Source organism: Hibiscus syriacus, unplaced genomic scaffold (genome assembly GCF_006381635.1).
Source record: "Hibiscus syriacus cultivar Baekdansim isolate YM2019G1 unplaced genomic scaffold, ASM638163v2 tig00117001_pilon, whole genome shotgun sequence".
Taxonomy (NCBI): Eukaryota; Viridiplantae; Streptophyta; class Magnoliopsida; order Malvales; family Malvaceae; genus Hibiscus; species Hibiscus syriacus.
The window spans coordinates 21369-43376 of NW_024063517.1; the positions used below are offsets into that span (position 1 = coordinate 21369).

Sequence of the window (22008 nt, forward strand, 5' to 3'; positions counted from 1 at the left end):
GTGTTTTAAATGGTAAATGGGAGAAGTGTTAAAGTAAGGGGGAGTAATTTCAAAACTTGATTTCAAAATCTTAAAATTACTAAAATGTTTTGTTATATCAAAAAGGGGGAGATTGTTGAAAACATTTTGATATTTCGATATAACAAATTAATTTAAATGAATTTTAAGATTTTCCAAAAGATTTTCTAAGTATTTGATAGAATTATTCGAATATCAAAACAGTACTCCAAATCTTTCAAAGATCATTTTTAATCCTTACTCAAAGTGTAAATTAAGTTTTAATCTTAAAACAATTTCAAATAATTTCACAAAGTATTTCGAACCATTTCAAAGCCAAAAATTCCAGATTGCTCAGAGGGAACCGATTCCCCCCAAGGGGTACCGATTCCCCCCTGAATGGTTTGGCTCTGAGAATTCCAATATGCTCGGAGGGAACCGATTCCCCCCCATAGGGGGTACCGATTCCCCCCTTGTATAACGGTCGAAATATTTGAATTTTACACTTAGGGAATCGATTCCCCATAGGGGGTACCGATTCCCCCCACGCTCCAAGCTGTTTTATTAATTGTTTTCACACTAAAACGGCTATATGATCTTCACTAATCATCCCCAACGTTTAGAAGTGATTCAAGGTGTATTTAAACAAGTTCTGAAGCCCTTGATCAACAAGAAATTATAGAGAAACAAGAGAGAAAGCATCAAACACCAAGTTTGTGCAAATCAAGCCAATTTTCCTTTCAATATTCATTTTGCTTTCAAAGAACACCATTTGTGCTCATTTCTAATTATTTGTGAGTGTTCTTTTCTTGTTCTAGAATTGTGCAAACATCTTACCTTGAGAGGTTTTCCTTGAAAGTTTGCAAATTTGTAATCTTCTCTTTGGGAAATAGTGTTCTCAAGAATTGAGGTATATTCTTGAGGGTGTTGTAAGGTTATCTCTTTGGCCTCAAAAGAAAGAACAAATTAGTGAATTTGTTGGAAATCCTTAGTGTGGATAGCTAAGGTAGTGGACGTAGACTTTGATTGAGAAAGTCGAACCACTCTAAATCGATGTGCAATTACTTTCAATTTTCTGCAAAAGCTTCCACCAAATTTTTAATTGCCAATTCCCCCCTCTTGGCCAATTCCGTCAATCGATTAACTCAACAGTAAACACCATCAGTATTTAAAATCCATCATCCCTCAGGCGGTTTTCTCCAATTAACCCAATACGAATCATTTATCATCTTTCTTTGGGGGTTGTCCAGGCTTTCTCTATATCTCTAGCAAACTGTTAGCTTGCTTAACTACTTCAAACGGATCTTTCTCGTGTCATTGAATATTCTATCGTTTCTGCTCTTCCAAGACCCCAAATAGTAACCAAAATAAGAGACCCCATTCTAAATCCTCTATTTCGGGTTTCTTTGAAAGACTATTCATTTTAACCAACTTTTGAAATCCATTAAGCCGAATTATCTATCATGATCCCACACTTTCAGATCTTCCCAAACGATTCTTACTGTGGGACATGATCGAGAATGTGATTTATCGACTCAACTTCGTTTCTACAAATTTTGCAGTTTATGTCTTGAGTCATGTTCTTCTTGACTCTAACTTCATTTGTATTCAGTTTATCCAAGTAAGATAACCAAACGAAAAATCGAATTTTCTCGCTAGTCTTAGTACTTCAAATCCACTTAAGATTTTCCCCCTGTTGAACCTCAATCTCCATGTTAGTAATAGCTTGGTATGTTGAGTTTACTGTAAATTTCCCATCCTTGGCGAAACCTCATGAAATTTTGTCATGTTCCTGGATGTCTTCCAAAATAGGAATCGAAACTCTTTTAATTTCCTCCCTTGTTTCTTCAGAGATCAAATGTTGCATTTCACAGATGTTCCACGATCTGTTTTCATCAATGAACTTGCTACCTTTTCATTTCTGCTCGGATTATCCATTAAAGGATATAGATTTTTTTAAAGGTTCTTTACCTACCCACCAGTCTTTCCATAATCTAGTTTGAGCTCCCGATTTAATTTCCCATTTACATCCTTTTTTAATCAAATTTCTAGTCCTCAACAAGCCCCTCCAAGTTGATGAGTTGTTCCCTCTTGTTTCAGCCTCTAGGAATTCATTTTGCTTTAGATATTTTCCTGTAAACATCTTACACCAAATATTATCTTGCTTGATGAGGAGTTCTAACTATTCTTCGCCATTAGAGTCAAGTTCATGGATCTAGCTTTGCGTATTCCTAATCCTCCCAATTTTTTTGAGTTGCAAACTTTATTCCAGCTGACCAGGTGATTATGAGCGTAGACTGAGTCTCCTCCCCACTAGAAGTTGCTATTAAGTCTATCCAGTTTCTGACAAACAGAGTTTGGGAGCATGGTTGTTTGCATCATGTGTATTGGGATAGCGGTTGAAACAGTTTGAATGAGTTTTCTTCTTCCTGCCATAGATAAAACCCGTCCTTTCCAACCTGCTAATTTCCTCGTGACTTTGTCAATTAAGGGAGCATATGTTTCTGAATTAATCCTTTTATGGATTATTGGAACTCCCAAATAGGTTCTTAAGTTATCCGTAAGGGGGATACCACATAAATCGCTTAATTGTTGAGCCACATTTGGATTTATATTAGGGAGACAAAAATTTTTGATTTTAAAAGGTTAACATTTACTCCAGTTGCTTGGCTAAACTCATATAGGCAGTTCCTCATGTGTTGCATTTGTTCCGGGTTGGCTTCTGTAAACAAAAGTAAGTCATCAGCGAAAAATAAGTGACTAAGTTTGATTCCCCCTCTTGAGCTTTTGAAAGGTTTCCATATGTCTCTTTCTTCTTTCTCTAAGATCATGTGGGAAAGTCTTTCCATAACCATGATAAATAAGTATGGCGATAACGGATCACCTTGACGTAAGCCTTGTTTGGGAATCACACACTCGGTTATTTCCCCGTTCCACAGTGGCTCGATAGCACTCGACTTAATGCAGAACATAATGATTTTTATCAATTTTCTAGGAAAATTGAAGTCTTGAAGAGTCTTCTTAAGGAATTCCCAATTTACATTATCATAGGCTTTTTGAAGATCAATTTTAGCTATAATTGCACCCTTACATCCTTTTTGATTCATCATGGAGTCGACCGCCTCCTGCACAACCAGAATATTATCTGAGGTGCTTCTTCCTTTAAGAAAGCTATTCTGGTAAGACCACCAATCAACCTTTGTAAGAGAGGACACAATCGATGAACAATAATCTTGGAAAATATTTTATAAGCCGTATTCAGTAAACTAATTGGGAAAAATTGAGTGATGTTGTCAGCTGTGGCATGCTTTGGTATAAGAACCAAGAAAGTTCTTAAGATCTTAGTATCCATCTTCCCCAATTCCAACGCCATATTAGCAAAATCACAAAGAGTATTCTTGACAGTATCCCAATTTTGATTATAAAAGATAGGCCGGATGTCATCTGGTCCTGGCGCTTTCATTCCTTTCATAGTGAATAGTGCTTCTTTTACCTCTTCCATTGTGACTTGTTTATTAAGATTTAATTTATCTTCTTCATTCAATATGGGTATGAACCTGTCATAATTCATAGGAAGCTGTACATAATCTTTTTCAACGAACAATTCTTTGTAGTACTCACACACATGGAGGCACAGAGTTTGTTTATCCGTTATCCAATTGTTTCTAATATAAAGGCCAATAATTTTATTATATTACGCCTTAACATAGTAGTAAGATGAAAAACTTCATGTTCTTTTCCCTTTTAAAATCCAATCCATTCTAGATTTTTGGAACCAAAAGATTTCTTCCTGCGTCAAGACTTGTTGATACTCATAGTCCAGTACCTTTTCCAAGTCTTGCAGGAAATTTGAATGGAAGTAATGAGGGGATCTTTGGATGCCTTGTAATCGATTGGTCAATGTTTTCTTACGTTTAAATATGTTCCCGAAATTAGAGTCTTTCCAACTTATGATCGCATGTTTTACTTCTTCTATCTCATCAACAAGTGAATGTTTCTTTCTGTCCCAAGCTGAATTAAATACCATCTTGAATTCTTCATGAGTAAGCCATGCGGCTTCAAATCTAAAAGGATGTTTATCTTTATCCATAGGAATCTCCAAATCAGTGTTTACTAGTATCGGGTTATGGTCGGAATAGATTCTGGTGAGGGTAACAACTCTGAGGTTTGGGAAGAAGTCCACCATGTCAATGTTATAGAGCAATCTGTCGAGTCTTTCCTGTAGAATAACTCTCCCTTGATGTTGTCTTGTCCAGGTAAATATGCTGCCAACATATCCCGCATCCATCAGATTACATATATTCCAATTCTCTCAAAATTTAAGAATCCGATCTATACAATCCGAGTTACTGCCTACACACTCATTCAACGTGGCAAAATCGTTAAAATCTCCCACAATCATCCAAGGTTGGTCTACATTTCTAGCGTAAATGTATATATCCTCCCAAAATTTCTCTTTCTTAGTCGAATGTGGTTGAACATAGGCTGTGGAGATCAACCATCTTTTACCATTCTCTTGAATATCATAATGAATAACCTGATCTGTATAATGTTGAATTTTAACCTCATATGTGTATTATTTCTCCAAAGAATAATTAAACCTCCTCGAAGGCCTTCAACAGGGACCTCAAAGTGAGCATTAAATCTCAATTTCTTCTGGAGCGAATAACCAGTACCAGCCTTAGCTTTGGTTTCTAGAAGACAAATAATGGTTGGGTTTTCCTCCTGAATCAATTCTCTACAATTTCTGATGAAAACATTATCACCTACACCTCGACAGTTCCAAGCGACTAGTTTCATAATGACAGATTATTGTTTGTGTGTGCCTCTATGGCTATATTTTCGTTACTCCTTATAGATTGTTCCTGGCCAACTGGTTCGGCTTCCATATCCAGAGCGTCTTGACTAACTTGCTGATTTTTATCATCTTCAACGTCCATTGGGATTTTATATTGTTCTCTCGTCAACTTTCACACTGTCATATTTGATTCCAATACAGTACTTCGATTACTCTCCCTACTCTGAATATTCCTTTGTGTTCTACCTTGTTCATCTCTTTTGATATTCAATATAGGAGATTGGGGATTATCTTGTTTTATCTTAGATTTCCTTTCTCCTGAGCTCCCTACCAAATCGTTGCCTTTTATCTTTTTGCTATTTTCTTCTTGACTGGTAAAAATCTTCTCCTTTATGAATGTTCCAATCTCACTAGTCTTCTCTTTTATATCTTGAGGTCGGTTTATATCTTTTTATTATGTTGGGTTCTTCCTCATCAATAGTGTTCAATCTTTCAAACTTGTTATCATGGTGTAATTCTTGATTCCTGATTCTTTGATTCCTCTGATTTAATCTAGATTCGCGTTGTCTCCTTTGAACCAACATCCAAGGACCATATCTTTCCTAGGCTACCTCCTTCTCTTCATGTTGAATATTCTCGTTGTCTTCTTCTTCTTACAAATCTTGTTGATCTTGGTTTTTTGTTTCTTTTTTCGTTTCCTTAGTACTGGGGTTCTCCATCTGATTAACAAGACAGTCTGTGGCTCTATGACCCTACTACACCACACTTGAAACAAATTGAATGCAATCCTCATATTCAATATTGTAAACTCTATTCCCTATATGCACTTTCGACAACAGGGGAGTATTGAGATCAATTTCAACACATATTCTAGCGAAACGTCCTCTTGTTGACCAAGCAATATGATAATCGATTTTCAGGGGTTTACCAACTAATCTTCCTAAATTACATAAAACACTTTCTTTAAAATATTCAATTGGAAGTCCAGGGATATGTATCCAAACTGCCGTGGAGGGAATACTTGCACTTGCTACTACGAAATTAGGGCGCCATCTTTGAACCGTGATGTAGTGATCCATTATCTTCCAAGGGCCTTCCATTAAAACCTTTGCTCTATCCACCATGTTCTGGAATTTGATTGCATAAAACCCATAGCTAAGATCAATACACTCGAACTCACCCTCTAATTTCCATAGATTTGTCACCCTGTTGATAAGGGTTTTGTAAGCTACCGTTCTACCCAAAATCTTGATAATGAGCGTTTTTCTCCAAGGTTTTCTCATTTTTTCTTTTAATTCTTGGGGAATCTTGATTGTCGGTATATCGTTCCCTTCACAATCTTCCTCCTCATCCGAATCTTCCTCTTCAACTTCGATCAGGAATCGAAGATTACCCGGTAAAAGAGAGGGGCTTAATACGGTATCCTTCCATGATTTTCTTTGAATTTCTTCTTCAGGGGCGTTCTCCCCTTCCATTGTTCAGATTCTTTTGAACTTTCGTTCCACTTTCCTCCTTCTTCCACCGCCTGGGTCACCTCGGTGATGGCGAAGACTCTTCCTGCATAGGGGCAAAACTGCGACTTCTAGAGAGAGAGATATTGCGTTCTCTAATTTGTGGATATATGAATATAGTATGTTTGAAAATATATCATTAAAAATAGAAAAATGCAAGAGAAATACTTTATAATCTTTAAAAATCTAAAGTTAACATAAAGTGATGATTTAATATTTTTTTTTTTCTAATTAATCAGACATATTATTTAAAATCGACATTTATTAACTTATAAATTAATTATTTTGATTAATCATTGAAACTAATTTTTATAATGTTATAGTGTTTAGATTAAGATTTTTTTCAAATCTTTAAATCAAAGATATAACTCATGATTATAAATGGTAATTAAATTTGTTTTGTTAAAAGATTTAATTAATTTCTAATCCATTATTTTTTCTATTATTTTTCAAAGCATTAATAATAAATAAATGTGACTTTAACCCCCTAAATATAAAATATTTGTGATTTTTGAATAAGTCTCAACATGTACCCACTCGTTCTTTATTTGATTGATTAGTATTTTTCAGAAATAGTTAGTAGATGCTTGAGACCACCACAGCACTCTAAAGTTACTTCCATTTTCTTGATATTTGACTTTGAATTTTCTTACAGTGAAACCCTTTTAAGCTGCAGTCTTCTAGTGTTTATATTATTTAGAGTAATTAACTACTTTTTCACTTTTGGTCATGTCAAGCTCTCATTTACTATTTTCATTTATTATTATTCGATATAAATTTAATCATCATTGTTCATAAATATGATTTATATACCCTAATTCCATACATTTATGTAATAACGATCAATGCATTAGAAAGTAATCAGTGTTTATATACCCAAATTTAATCAGCGATCGGTGGCTCAACACTGGGAGGTGAGTTTTACGCATGCTCCTCGGGAACAAAATCGAGTAGCCGATGGTTTAGTCAAGCTTGCATGGAATCACTCTGGAGACCTTCATGTTTATCAAGTTCCACCGGCTTCTTTTATGGATTTAATTCAGCGGGATTGTCGGGGTATGCAGACCATTACTAGTTGTTCTTAGCTGATAGCCATTCCTCAGTAATTAAAAGAAAATAAAAGAATGAATTAGATTTTAGTCTAATATTTAATAGGTTAATGAGAAGACAGGGATCTTTAACATGTACGAGATGGCCACCTTCCTAATTTTATCAGAAATTTTGTGTTCAAATAATATATTTATAAATATGTGCGTATTATTATTGTCAATAACTGAATTTTTTAAACAAATATTAGCATAAAATCGACTATTAAAAGATATTAAAATACCGTTAATGTAGGCAAAATAAAATAATTAGAATCTTCGATGTATTTAGCTATTTACAATGGATTCTAGAAGCCATCGTCAAAACTCTCAGGGAAATATCCCCTATAATTTCTTAGCAATAGAATTGCCATCAAACAAGCATGTGATACATCTAAATCACCAACGTTTTCTACCCCTCAAAGTCAATGCTAATAGATCTTCTTCAGTTAACGTTAAAAAATAATCGTTGACGTCGATACATCAATAATATAAGTATTTTCAAATTTATAAATTATAATCTTTTTAGATAATTTTTTTTTGTATTATGCTTCAATGACGTAGAGTGAGTGAGGATGGAAATTTTAAAAATATCATGGTAAATGATTATAGAGTAACTCATTTCAATTGATAGAAATTATATTTGAAGTGTTATTTCACTTCTAGGATAAATATTTGTTATATTAATGATATATAATTCATTTAAAATAATATATATTTTAGATAAAAGTAGAAGTTTGTTGACTAGAGAAATTGGGTTGCAATGGTGTTTGAGAGTAAATTTTCACATTTAAAAGAAGAAGATAAAGTTAAAAAAAATAACATAGATGACACGTGGATACCATGTAAGTAAAAACTAATCCACATTAAAAAATGTTAATATAATATGCTTTTATTTTAACTTAATGCTCAAATGGTCGAGAGAGGAGTAACTCTAAATTTCAATGAATAATTTTTTTTAAATTTTAGTAATTAAAATAAGAGTGATAATAAATTTGACTGATTGAAATAGAAGTAATTATATCATTTATTTGTGACTTCAAAAAATATTATGATATATTTAAATTTTAAAGATTTTGATGATATAAAAAATAATTTATAATATTTTCACATACACACTCACACATGCACACAAGCGTGTGCACACCCACCCACCCAGCACACACATATACGGGTAATGTTGAACCTATTTTGATATAACAAATTTAAGGGTAATTTTTTTTTGATTTTGTTGAATTTATTTAAAGTTTTAAAAAATAATTCAAAGTCCATGAAACTTGAATTTGAACACAAAACATCTTTTTTGGGTAAACAGTACCGATATTGTTCTTACAGGATCGATACCTCCTGAATTGTACACGATATTGTTCTTACAGGATCGATACCGCCTGAATAGTACCGATACTGTTCTTGCAGTATCAATACCAAAGGTAAGAGAAATATCGATACTCTCATGGCAGTACAGATAATGCTTATTGTTTTCAAGTGTGTTCAGATTTCAGTAAGCAAAAATAGTACCAATATTCAAAGAAGTATGTTATATTTTATGAACTCTTATGTTTATTTATGGGTTTACATCGGTATTCTGACAATGCATGCTATAATTTGAAAGTTCATGATTTTGTTAAATCAAATTAATGTGGTCTCTGAATTTTTATCATAACATCTAAACCGAGTCTAGAAAATTCTATACCAGATCAATTTTTTTTATATAAACGAAGATTGTGCATCTTCTCTTCTTTCCATACAAGGTCTAACTCTAATGGTGAACCTATATTATATATACAAAAGAAAGCAAATTTTTGAATCTTCGCCTTGTTACAAAAGAATATTAGTCCCGTCTGTGCGATATATTACGACATTTCTTGAATTTTACATCTATATCTACACTTATTGACAATGTAGGGAGATAGAAAAGGAAAATACATAAAATCCCACAACTTTATATGGAGGTATTCCCACCGAGTGTTTCGGAAGAAATTTTTGGTTTCACTTCTTCCTATATATACTAAAAAAATGGTTGAATTGAGGAATATATTATTAAAGAAAACCTTAGGGTTAAAGGCAAAACCCTATAAGCTTTAACAAATAAAGAATCTTCATTTTCATTCACGACGACGCTGCACAATTCTTGCTTGAATTTCCAGCTTCCAACTCCGCCAAATTCTTAATGACGGCATCGGTTGCAGTATTCAAGAACTGCGACCAGTCCCTGCATATTAAAAAATATATATATTTGAATCTTCACGATTATTATATCAATTATAGCAAAAGAAAAAAAATGGTAATTCGTACCCTGTTAAAGTGTCAAATGTGAGTCCAACAGTGTGTTTTGCCTCCTCAAGAGCCCAGCTAAACCTTTGCAGCTCCTTGGCCGAACTCGTCCCGTAATCCATAACCCGAAGCTGAGATGGTTTCACATCGCAAAATATGGGTATAACCCTTTTCTTACTCTCCATAAGAAGAGCAAGCTCGTGGAGGCAAAAGTGTGAATCGCAATAATTGGGAGAAAAGACTGCGACGCCGATTTTACAATTGCGAATCGCCGGATTGATTTTCTCGTATAATCTGTCACCGGGCTGCATGTTTCTGCTATCCAGGAAGGGCCTTAATCCCATCCTGTAAAATGATCATCGAGCAAGCCTGCAATGTTTTTCTTCGTATCAATTCCTCGATGGTTAATAAAGATATCGCATGGGGATTTAGTAGCTGCATGGATTCGGGTATTGGGTTTAAGGATTTTACGATACAAGCTCTTGGCAGATGAAGCACCACGCAGCTGCATGGCTCCTTGGATAAGCTAAAATGAAAGCACAGAGATAGGAGAAAAAAATATATATATTTATTCAAAGCTACACATATTGATTTCCAAGTGTATCTGATTTTTGTTTTTGTTTGGAAGTTGTCTGGGGTTGGAGAGAGCTTGAGCGGGACAAAGACGCTGGGAGATGTTTTATAGGTTAAAAAAGCTGCGATGGGATCTGCTTAACGGCTCGGATTTGATTTTCAAGAGAAGAACTTTTAGAATTCTCGGGTTTGTGTTTGACAGCATGCAAACAAAGATGAAAATCAAAGGGAGGAAAAACAAAAGCCTTAATCGCTTCTCGTCAACGCTTCTTTTCTGCTTTGCTTAACCCTTCAAACACGTCTATTTAATATTAATTTCTATTTAGTTTGTGTTTGACAGCATGCGCACATATGATATTTTTATGAAATATTACATGTTCTTAAATTATTAAAGAAATATCATATGTTATATCATCAAATCAAAATATTAATGGTGGTGACTCCTTTTTTATGTCCATCGTGATGTGGTCAATAAAATTAGATACGTAGAATAGATGTTTCATTTTTTTCTTTTCTTTTTTGTTTGGTGTTAAACCCAAATTTCTAGAATGAAAAAGATAATAAAACAACGATGATAACGATACATCGCACTACATATCACAAGAAAATGTTAACCCAAAGTTTTAAATATAGATCCCATGGAATATAAGATAACAACGATTAAGCTTATCACACAACACATGCATAAGTTGTACAAGACCCAATCTCTCGTACGTGGTCTACCAGGTTATGCAATGAAGGGATCTATAAATCGATAAAACCAACAGATTAGACACTGAAATCATCTCAACAAAATCAAAGGGCGGACTTTGAGAAGAAAAATGAACAGCACATTCATATGTTTTCTATTCTTATTCTTCATTTCTAAGCACTTTCACATTTCTTTTCATTAAAAGAATAGGGGCGGTGTTTAAGTTTCCAGTGAATTTGTTTCAGCCGCCCAGCCGCCATTACCATTTTGCAAAGACATTGGAACTCTCAAGGAATAAATGAAGAATAACTTGCATCACTTCCCTAATTTATCATCTAATTGTTCTTAAATTAAAGATTTTGATACCCTTGATGATACCCTAATTTTATATTTACATATCCCATTAATGATCTCCTCGATGTTTCATTCATCGATTTGAGTTTTTTTTTTTTTATTAAATTGATTTCAGTATTGAATGAAACTTTATATTTATTATATGATGAGTTTGAAGATTCGGTTAATTATCTTAAGCAGGGTGTTTTAAAATGTCCGATTTATAGACTCGTCAATCTAGTTAAAAATTTAAGTATCCATAATCAAAGTATTCGGTTTTCTGGGTTAGGTACTTCATCCATTATTTTTTTTTGGGGTTTTTGAATCGGAACCGAGTCACAAAATATCTTTTAATCAGGTACCCAATTTTTTATATATTTTTATTTTATATTAGATTTTTTATTCTTAATTCCTAAATTATTTCACTCTAGCATTATAATTTCTTAATTTCTTAAATTAACAATAAAATTCTAAATTATTAATTTCTTAATTATTTCACCCTAAAAATCTAAATTATTCCTCAAATTAGTTCTTTTAAATTCAAATATTTTAAATTGCCCAAACCAAGCGACCTTAGTAGCTTAGGGACTTGTTATTCGGGCCTCGAGTTTGAGCAGCGCAAATGTCAAGGGTATAAACGTTCATTTTCAAATGATTGAGAGTCTTTAAAACATATATTGACTTGTATTTACCTCAGATTTATAAAAAAATATTTTAAATTTAATTATATTTCTTTTATTTTTCAATTTTTTTTATTTGAGAAAGAGAGAGTACTCCGAAAATATGAGTAACCAAAAAATCAGCTGCTCGATTTTCAGAACACCCTTAGGGTGCGTTTGGTTCACGGAATGTAAGATTACCAATGGGAATGTAAGATTAACAGGGAATAAGATTACTGGGAATGTTGTATTTGTGTTTGGTTGACTTAGCAGGAATGTAAGATTACCGTGTTTGGTTAAAGTAATAAAAGATTATTGGAATGTATATTTGACCAAATTGTCCTTATTATATATTTGTTTTTTTAACAAGTTGGAAAACATTTATATATTTTCTTTAAAAAATTTAAATTCATAAAATTTATATAATTTTTTTACAAAATTGAAAATATAAAAAGGTTTAATGAAAGGGTAAAATGTTATTTTAACCCCTGAACTTCATATAAAATTTTAATTATAGATTTTTTTGTAAATCTAAAATAGTTTAAGGATAAATTTGTAATTTAACTTTCGTAGAATTTTTATTATTCAATGACAGAAGAATGATATTTTTGAAAAAAAAAATTAAGGGTATTTTAGTCCAAAACATCGGTAATCCAATAATACCTAAGGAAATGGAGGTAATGACATTCCCGGTAATATATCACAAAAAATCTACTATTGGTAATCTTACATTACCGGGAATAAAATTACCGGATTAACCAAACGGGGGAATGTGGATTCCATTCTCATAAGAATCCCACATTCCCCCATCCAAATACCCCCTTGAGTCTAACCGTGAATTATCATACATGCATGTATTATTAAGATAATTAAATTTTAAAAAAAAACAGTAAATAGTTAGAAACACAAATATGCACAAAAGTTTAGTAATTCTTAATTATATATTATCAAACTTCTTTAAGTTACAACTTATAATTTTATTAACAATTTTAATTAGAACCATCATTAAAAAAAAGAATTGAATAAGTAATTAACAATTAACTGTATTCTATATATATTTATGAATTTGAAAAGAAAAAAAAGTAAATGACACATTTGTCCTGATTTTAATGATGCTTGTAAAAAAATATTATCGTTACCGTCAGTACATATATATATATATATATATATGATAATATGCATATATAAAAGAATAATTAACTCAAATCAAACTAATTCATCAAAATAAATTTAGAGATAAATTAAACTTACACGTAATAGAATTTAAATATGAGATTTTAAAGTTCCCGAAAATATATTTGTTATCGTTAAATTAAAATCTCATTGACATTTACTATGAAATATTTTTGAGTTAAAAATGTAAGCTCATTAAAATTATTTAAAAATAAATATAGTTAATATTTGGTTGTACGTTTATAATTAGGTCCAGAGTGTTGAATTGAAAGTATTTATGACCAGTTTCTGTATTCAAATAAGACCATAATTAAGACCTTCCTTCACAACGGTAAACAGCGACGCAATCAAAGTGCATAGCCCTTAATTTGGGACGGGTACTCTCTGGTTTCCCATTAAGCCGAAGGAAAATTGCCTCCAAAGGGGGATAATTCAAAACATGTTGAATAATTCAATTTAGACTTGGAATTGAATTGCCCAAAAATTGGATTTTTTTTGTTTGGAGTACGTATATTGTTATATATGTTTTAAAAAATAAAGCTACTTTTATGATTTAATTGGCAAAATTAAACATAACGTATATGTGATAGAAAAAGTCACATTTTAAGGAAAAAATATAAAGAGTTGGACCTTATAGTTCCAAATTATCCAATTTTATTGTTTAAAGCTATTCATAAACTTCAAAAACTACTGCGTTTAAAAGATAAAATAAATCCTTTTCCCCTTATGTTTCTCTATGTGCCGTTGATTTCTTTTCTATTTTTGTTTGACCGGTAACATTGTTAATCTTAGTGTTGGTCGACCGTCGTTACTGTTTCTTATAGGGTAAAATACATCAGTAGTCACTAATATTTGAGTAAGTTTTTATTTCCCCATTGAAGTTTTAAAAATAACAAATTAGTCATTAACATTAACGATTTGTAATAAATAGTCACTAACGTTATCGATTTGTAACAAAATGATCACTCCATTGTTACCTCCATTAAATTGATGATGTGGCAAAGTTAATAAAAATGTTAATATTTAGTTTTACCCCTAAACTGTTGCTAAAACATCAAATAAGTCCTTAAGCAATGATTTTATAATCTAATTTATCCTAAATTTTTTCAAATTTATAATTTTTTTCAAACACCCCACCACCACAACTATATTCGAACCACATTTCTTACAATACGAAAACCACACTACATAGATAAATGAAGTTTTTCCATTAAAGACAAATACACGAGTATTTAATGCCATATATTCAATTAATTTTAATGTAAAAAATAATGCTTTTGGGATGGTTTTCATTTCGTAAGGAAAGTGGTTAGAATATTTAAAGACAAACGAGAGTTTGTTTAAGTGTGGTTCTCGTTTTGTAAGAAAAGTGGTTAGAATATAATTGAGACGGTGGGGTGTTTAAAGAAAACTAAAAATTAGAAAGCTTTTGGCATAAACTAGATATAAAATCATTATTTAAGGACCTATTTTTAGTAATAGTTTAGGGGTAAAACTAAATGTTAACATTTTTTATTAACGGTGCCACATCATCAATTTAACAGAGATAAAGGTGAAGTGACCATTTTGTTACAAATTGATAACTGTAGTGACAGTTTTGTTACAAATCGATAACGTTAGTAACTAATTATTTAGTTTTGAAACTCTAGTGGGGAAAACAAAAACTCACTCAAATATTATTGACCATCGGTATAATTTACCCTTTCTTATATTACATCTTTGTTTCCCTTTCGATTTTTAGTTTTTAATAAATATGTTATTACGGCACGTTTTTCTCTGCTTTTATAACACGTTTTCTAAATAATTGAGTGACTAAAACTTAACTGCGGAAATAATGGGGTGACTAACACATAATTTACCCTTTATTTTATTATCTAAATAATAAATTAGTGGGATTAAATTGAGACGCGGTGAATGAATACAGATATAGAACACAAATAAATTGAATGGATGACAAGGTTATAACCTAGATGAAAGATGAACTGATTTTGGAAAGTGAAAAATAGTATTGGGTTTGATTCGGTCCTCCTTACTGACAGCAAATCTGAGACTTAGTAGTTGCTGTTTAGCCCAACTTTTGTGGTCATATGTAAGAACTCCAAAATGTTGAAATCTAATTAAACTTGTATTTTTTAATTAATCACTGATATTCGATATGTTGATCGACAATCCAAATAGGGTATTGTAGAGGTGGGATGACTCTCCCAATCTAGTTTACTCCATTTACAAACGTCAAGATTCGAACCTTTAACGTTACTTAAAGAATTTAGTGTCTCATCCACGTCATCTTTCCCAACTAGTCTTTGGCCTGATAAATGAAAATTTGATTTAGCATGTCACCCCATTTGTCTTGCTTTGGTTGGTCAGCAGAAGAAACAAGAAGGAAAAATGATGGTACCGATTTTCTCATCTGTGAAAGTCTAGTCACGACCCTAAAGTTGTCCATAAACTTTCCTCGATTGGAACTTACTAAAAGCACGCCGTTGATGGTTAATGGCAATATTGGTGAAATTGTAGGGGAAGAAGATATATTGTGATGAAGAATCTCATTATAGTTTGCATTATTCCAAGGGAAAGCTGCAATTGGAAATGATATATTTATGTTTCTTTATAAACTATATGATGTTTGATTGGTCGGACATCATGTACCATAAATCAATAATATAACAGGGAGAGTGGATCTTAAATCTTTACTAACACCAAAATGTTACAACTTCCAGCTCAGCTTTGATATCTAGCTGTCTCACAGTTGGCTCCAAGCAAATTCTACCTACCCATATTGTCCCGTTGGAAATTTTCTGGCTAAATGAGACTAATATTACGGTTTTAAAAAAAATAAAATATCAACAACTTTTAATAAAACAGTAATCTCTAAAGCTTTTAAAAATTATATGAAATAACATAATATAGAAAAACATTGATTTAATAGAAAACGATAGCTAAGTTACCCAATGATTTTTATGTCAAGTCGATACCTATAAAATAAATTCAAATATCAATAACACCCAAAATAAGAAAATATATGCATAGAAAATAAAAATAAGGAAATTAACGGTTAGACGAATGAAATGAACAATTTCTCTAACGACGACGATTAAATTGAGAGAATTTTTGTGTGTGACCAAAATATAAGTGTCTTAAAATGAAGTGACCATCTTGATAGTTTACCAGAATATTTAAAATCTTTTAATATGTAGTAATTGTTACCTAATATAACAATCCAAGATAAAAATTGAAATTGAGAAAATAAATAGAAGAAATTCAACTTCTTTAAAAATTAAAGTAAAATAAATAGAAAGAAAAATACTTTTTTATTTTAATTTTTTGATCGAAAACAATTTTCTTGAGATAGATTTTCGGAGACTCCTTACGTGTTCAAGATCTTTTGGTCACCTGTCTCCTTAAATACAACAACTCGATTCGAGATCGTTTGCATATTGATAGATTTTTGGCGACTCCTTAGGTGTTCAAGATCTTTTGGTTATCTGTCTCCTAAGATACAACAACTCGATTCGAGATCACAAACTATTTCTTGCCTTTGCCTATTACTGGAAAACTAGAGAACGAGAGAAAATATTTTTTAAAGAAAAGTAAAAGTTCTTAAAGTGTGAGATATGAAAAACCCAACAGGTTAACTAAATATTTATAGGAGATTTTTAAGAGAAATTTAGTCAAACATATATTTTTTAATATTCAAATTTAAAAAGATAATAATATCTTTTAATTTGAAATATTCAAAAGATATAAACAATTTTTTATTATTTAAACTTAAATAAATATTATTTTAATTGAAAATATTTAATAGTATATAATTAATTTTTAAAATTAAATAGATAGCAAATACATTTGAATTTAACATATTTAAAATAATAATTATCCTACTAATATTCAAATTAATTTTTTTTAATTTGTAATATAAAAAGAATATAAATTTAATATAAAAATTAAATCTATTAATAAAATTCACTCTTTTTCCAACTGTAATTGAATAAGATTATCTGAACTCATTGATTATGATAACATAATCACTAAAAAAGTTGTAGTAATTTTGTGGGGCTTAAAAGAAAATATTGATGAATTACTTGTAGGCGTTTCACGTTCCAATCAATCTGTGCACGTGCAAAACTTCATCATCTTCGGCTGGCTTTCCATCCACCTTTCTCTTTCATTCACGTTCATTTACGGTTGTTCATCTTTTCAAACAAAATCTACTTCTTCGACGATTATGACCAGCACTTTCATTAACTCTTCACTTCAAGCTTTGCACTTTGTCCAATACTTTCCCAATAAACACCAAAACCAAACCCAAAGAAGGTTGGACTTTACTTCAAGAATATCATTGCTATGCTTTTTGTTTGAATTTCTCTATCAATGGACTCAAGTACTATCCTTGATCACGCTTTATTTCAACTCACTCCAACTCGAACTAGGTAAGCTACGATTGATATTTGCACTTTCTTATAATGAAAGAACTGAACTGAGTCTTTTGTTGTTGTTGAAGATTTGATCTGGTGCTCTTCTACGAAGGAAAGAATGAGAAACTTGATTCTGGGCTTTTTGAACCCTTCATTAGTCATCTCAAATTTGCAAGAGATGAGATTTCACAAGGTGGGTATTCGATTACTTTGCAGCCACCTGCTCCTGGTACACTCTGGTTCACCAAAGCTACTTTTGAGAGGTAATTCGCTACTCACTCCTGATTCATTCGAGTTGAAATTTAATTTGCAATGAGTAGCATAGTTTATTGATCTGATTTCTGTCTGCCCCAAAATTCTTATCTATACATTTATTCTTAGATTTCTTTGTATGAACAAAATCCATTTCGATGCTAATTCAACTACAAAACTCAAGTCTTGGCCAACCATCTGGGAATTCAGTCTACTTTTAGACTAATATTTTTTTGTTGTTGCTTGTTTTGTAGATTTGTGCGCTTCGTTTAGTACACCAGCAGTTCTCGAAAGGTTTGTCACCATAGAAACAGAAATCTTGAAAATTGAGAGATCAATTCAAGCTAATGCCAATGGTAGACAGGAGGAAGGTATGCTCAATGACTTCAATTTTTGCTACCAAAAGTTCCATTTTGCACAATTCTATTTGTTGGTTTAAAATAAGAACTGCATATCAGTTTAGTTTAAAAAATCTGCAATGGAACTCCTAATTGATTTGTTTTTGTCATATGGGTCAGATGCAAATGGTCATACAAAGAAGTCAACTGATTTGACAAAGGTATTCCTTTTACGTTTTTTTTTTGAATAATTCATAAACTCAATGTGATCTCCCCCCCGCCCCGCACACCAAAGAAATTCACATCTTCTGTTTTTCAAGTGTTTGATATTATTCTCTTGCGTATGTTTATCACCAGGCGAAGGGTGAACTCAAGACAAAAGATGAGATTAAACAGGAAGAGAACTCCAAGTAACTAATTTTATCCTTGAATGACCTAATTTTGGTGATACCAAGTCTCACTCCCAGTGCATTGGATACCCTTGATTTGATTAATTCGGTCATTTTCGTGACTAGGGTTCAACTTCAACGGCTACTGGAAACTCGAAAAGCCTTGCTCTGGAAAGAGCAAGCAATGACTTATTGACGCCAGACAGAATAGTGATTATCCTGTAGGCTAGCTCCGACAGACGATTCACAAGAGAAAATTCGCCCAAAAACCAGAGAAAAAAAGTCTCTAGGGTTTAATAAAATATTATAAAATCAATAACTGTCAAAAGCAGTCCACAAGCCGGACTGTTATAGCTAAAAAAATCGTCTTTATTCGAATTTTGCCAAAAATAGCAAAAATCGTATTTATTCGAATTTTGCCAAAAATAGCAAAATCCCGAAAATCACTCTAAATTGAAATTCGAAATAAAATAAGCAATCTCCCAAAAATCCGGTCTAAATCGGATTTAAATTGACTTCCTAATTAACAATCGAAATATTACCATAAATAGTAAAAAATAACTAAATCTAGTGATTCGGAGGGGAAAACGGCAGAATTTGAGGTTGAAAAAAAGGCCACATGGAGCGTAGCTCAATGTGGAGAGCGTGCGCGTCGAAAAGAGCTTTCCGGATTGGGGTCTTATGCGCGATTCTGACACCTGTAGCCAAAGTTATGGCCAAAAGACTGAAACATACTCAAAACGACCCCAATAAGGAACATGTCACAATCAATTCCCGCCTTTGCGCTGATCTGCCAACTCATGGTATCTCAGCGCCATCAACGTGCAATCTGACAGCTCAGCATCATCTGTCTCAGATCCCCTGCATCAGTCGCCCCGGGTTGGAAAGAACTCGTCCTCGAGTTCAGAGTAGTGTCATCAGGATCCACAAAACAATGACTCAGGTGCTTCACATTAAAGACATCAGAAGTCTTCAAGTGACTGGGAAGTCGCAACCTGTAAGCATTATCATTGATCTTCTGCACGACCTCACAAGGTCCAATCTTCCGATCCTTAAGCTTATTATACTCACCAACAGGAAAACGATCACGAGTTAATACAGCCCAAACAAAATCACCAACATCAAAAAGTACCTGACGACGATGATTGTCGACCCGAGTCTTGTACTTGGTATTGCTCTCATGAATGGTCTGTTTCACCTGCTCATGGATACCCGAAGATACTTTGCCATCTCATCTGCTTTAGGACTGAAACGTCCTATACGTGGAATAGGGGCTAAGTCCAACACCCCGGATGGGTTCTGACCATAGACAATCTCAAATGGGCTTAAACCTGTGGTTCTGTTTTTTGATCTGTTGTAGGCAAATTCTGCCTGAGGCAATGCCAAATCCCACTGCTTCGGCTTCGTTCCTGCCAAACACCTTAAAAGGTTTCCCAAACTTCGGTTCACCACCTCAGTCTGGCCATCCGTCTGGGGGTGGTAGGCGCTACTGAAATTCAACTGCGTTCCCAGTTTCCCCCACAGGCTCTTCCAGAAATGACTGATGAACTTAGTATCACGATCTGAAGTGATGGATCGAGGAACACCATGTAAACGCACAATCTCCTTGAAATAGAGATGGGCAATCCGGTCAGCATCCATAGTCTTTCTGCAAGCTACAAAATGAGCCATCTTGGAAAACCTGTCAACCACAACAAAGATAGAATCAGAGGCCCTTTGGGTGCGGGGTAAGCCTAGTACAAAATCCATGCTGACATCGAACCAAGGAGCTTCAGGAACAGGTAAGGGAGTGTACAATCCCGCATTGGTGAGAACTCCCTTAGATCGCTGGCACACATAACAACGGTCCACATAATGGGCCACATCACTAGTCAACTTGGGCCAATAAAATTCAGAAGAGATAAGGGCCAATGTCTTATCTCGGCCAAAGTGTCCCTCATTATGGAGTTCACTTATAATTTGCTGCCTCAATGAACAATCTGGAATGCACAATTGTAATCCACGAAACAGATACCCATTATGCAAAACAAAATCATGACGGTGACCCTCAGTTACCTCCTGAAATATCCTTCCAAAGGAAGGATCAGCTGCATACATATCTGTGAACGTCTCAAATCCTGCAACTTTAGTACTCATGGTGGTGAGAAGTAAGGTACGACGGCTCAGGGCATCTGCGACGCGGTTCAAACTCCCTGCTTGGTGCCTCAGCGTAAAAGTGAATTCTTGCAAGTATGCTACCCACTTGGCATGACGTCTACTCAGCTTGTGTTGGCCATTGATGTACTTCAAGGCCTCATGATCGGTAAACAGAATAAACTCCTTCTGTACTAGGTAGTGACGCCAATGCTTCAGGGACTGAACTATGGCATAGAACTCCAGATCATAAGTGGAATAATTTTTCTTTGATCCCGATAGCTTCTCACTGAAAAAAGCAACCGGACGACCTGCCTGACTCAGAACACCACCAATGCCAACGCCAGATGCATCACAATTTACCTCGAACACTTTGTCAAAATCTGGAAGTGCCAAAACTGGAGCCTCGGTCATCTTCTGCTTGACCAGTTGAAAACTGGCCTCTGCCTCCTCAGACCACTGGAAATCACGCCCTTTGAGGCACTCTGTGATAGGGGCGATCAGAGTACTGAAATTTCTAATGAATCGACGGTAAAAAGACGCCAAGCCATGGAAACTTCGGATGTCATGTAATGTTCTTGGTCTGGGCCACTCCAAGACTGCATCTATTTTTGACTGATCTGCATGAACACCATCAGTAGACACAACAAAACCAAGAAAAGTCACAGAAGTAGTGAAGAAAGAACACTTCTTTTGATTGACAAACAAGCACTCCGTTTTCAGCATCTCAAAAACAGCACGGAGGTGATCGAAGTGTGAAGTCCATGTCGGACTATAAACGAGGATATCATCGAAGTAAACTACAACAAATTTCCCCATAAAAGGCCGCAAGACCTGATGCATAAATCTCATGAATGTACTGGGCGCATTGGATAACCCAAAAGGCATGACCATCCACTCATACAACCCTTGTGGCGTTTTAAACGCCGTCTTCCACTCATCTCCAGGCCTTATTCTGATTTGGTGGTAGCCGCTCTTAAGGTCAATTTTTGAGAAGATCTTAGAACCAGATAGCTGATCCAACATATCATCTAGACGGGGAATTGGAAACCGGTACTTCACTGTAATTCTGTTGATCGCTCGGCTGTCAACACATACGCCAAGAACCATCTTTCTTTGGCACTAACAGAGCAGGGACTGCACATGGGCTCATACTCTCTCGGATATAGCCCCTCTCCAACAACTCTTCCACCTGTCGCTGCAACTCTTCGGCCTCCTTGGGACTGAGGCGATATGCTGGTCGATTTGGCAAACTTGACCCAGGAACAAGGTCAATTTGATGCTGAATATCCCTCATAGGTGGTAGTCCAGGAGGAAGATCCTCTGGCATCAAGTTAGAGAATTCTGCTAGCAACCGCTGCACCTCTACTGGTAAATCTGTATCCAC

The 22008-nt window shown here is 33.9% G+C and overlaps 2 protein-coding genes, 1 long non-coding RNA gene and 1 pseudogene across 3 annotated transcripts; 2 read left to right on the forward strand and 2 right to left on the reverse strand.

Annotated features, from left to right (window-relative positions):
* Window positions 1–5550: 5550 nt before the first annotated feature.
* Window positions 5551–6270, reverse strand: LOC120194792. Its single transcript, XM_039196992.1, has one exon. It carries the CDS (start codon window positions 6268–6270, stop codon window positions 5551–5553), a length of 720 nt encoding a protein of 239 aa, XP_039052923.1.
* Window positions 6271–9500: 3230 nt separating this feature from the next.
* On the reverse strand, window positions 9501–10176 carry LOC120194794 (annotated as a pseudogene).
* Window positions 10177–17274: 7098 nt separating this feature from the next.
* LOC120194811 (COP1-interacting protein 7-like) lies at window positions 17275–17964 on the forward strand. Its single transcript, XM_039197004.1, has 2 exons — window positions 17275–17524; window positions 17596–17964. Exons 1-2 carry the CDS (start codon window positions 17466–17468, stop codon window positions 17774–17776), a joined length of 240 nt encoding a protein of 79 aa, XP_039052935.1. The 5' UTR covers window positions 17275–17465; the 3' UTR covers window positions 17777–17964.
* A 77-nt stretch (window positions 17965–18041) lies between these two features.
* Window positions 18042–18688, forward strand: LOC120194812. The gene is made up of 4 exons (XR_005523006.1): window positions 18042–18132; window positions 18280–18320; window positions 18457–18509; window positions 18615–18688. It is a non-coding gene; the product is annotated as an uncharacterized LOC120194812 (long non-coding RNA).
* The last annotated feature ends 3320 nt before the right edge of the window (window positions 18689–22008 follow it).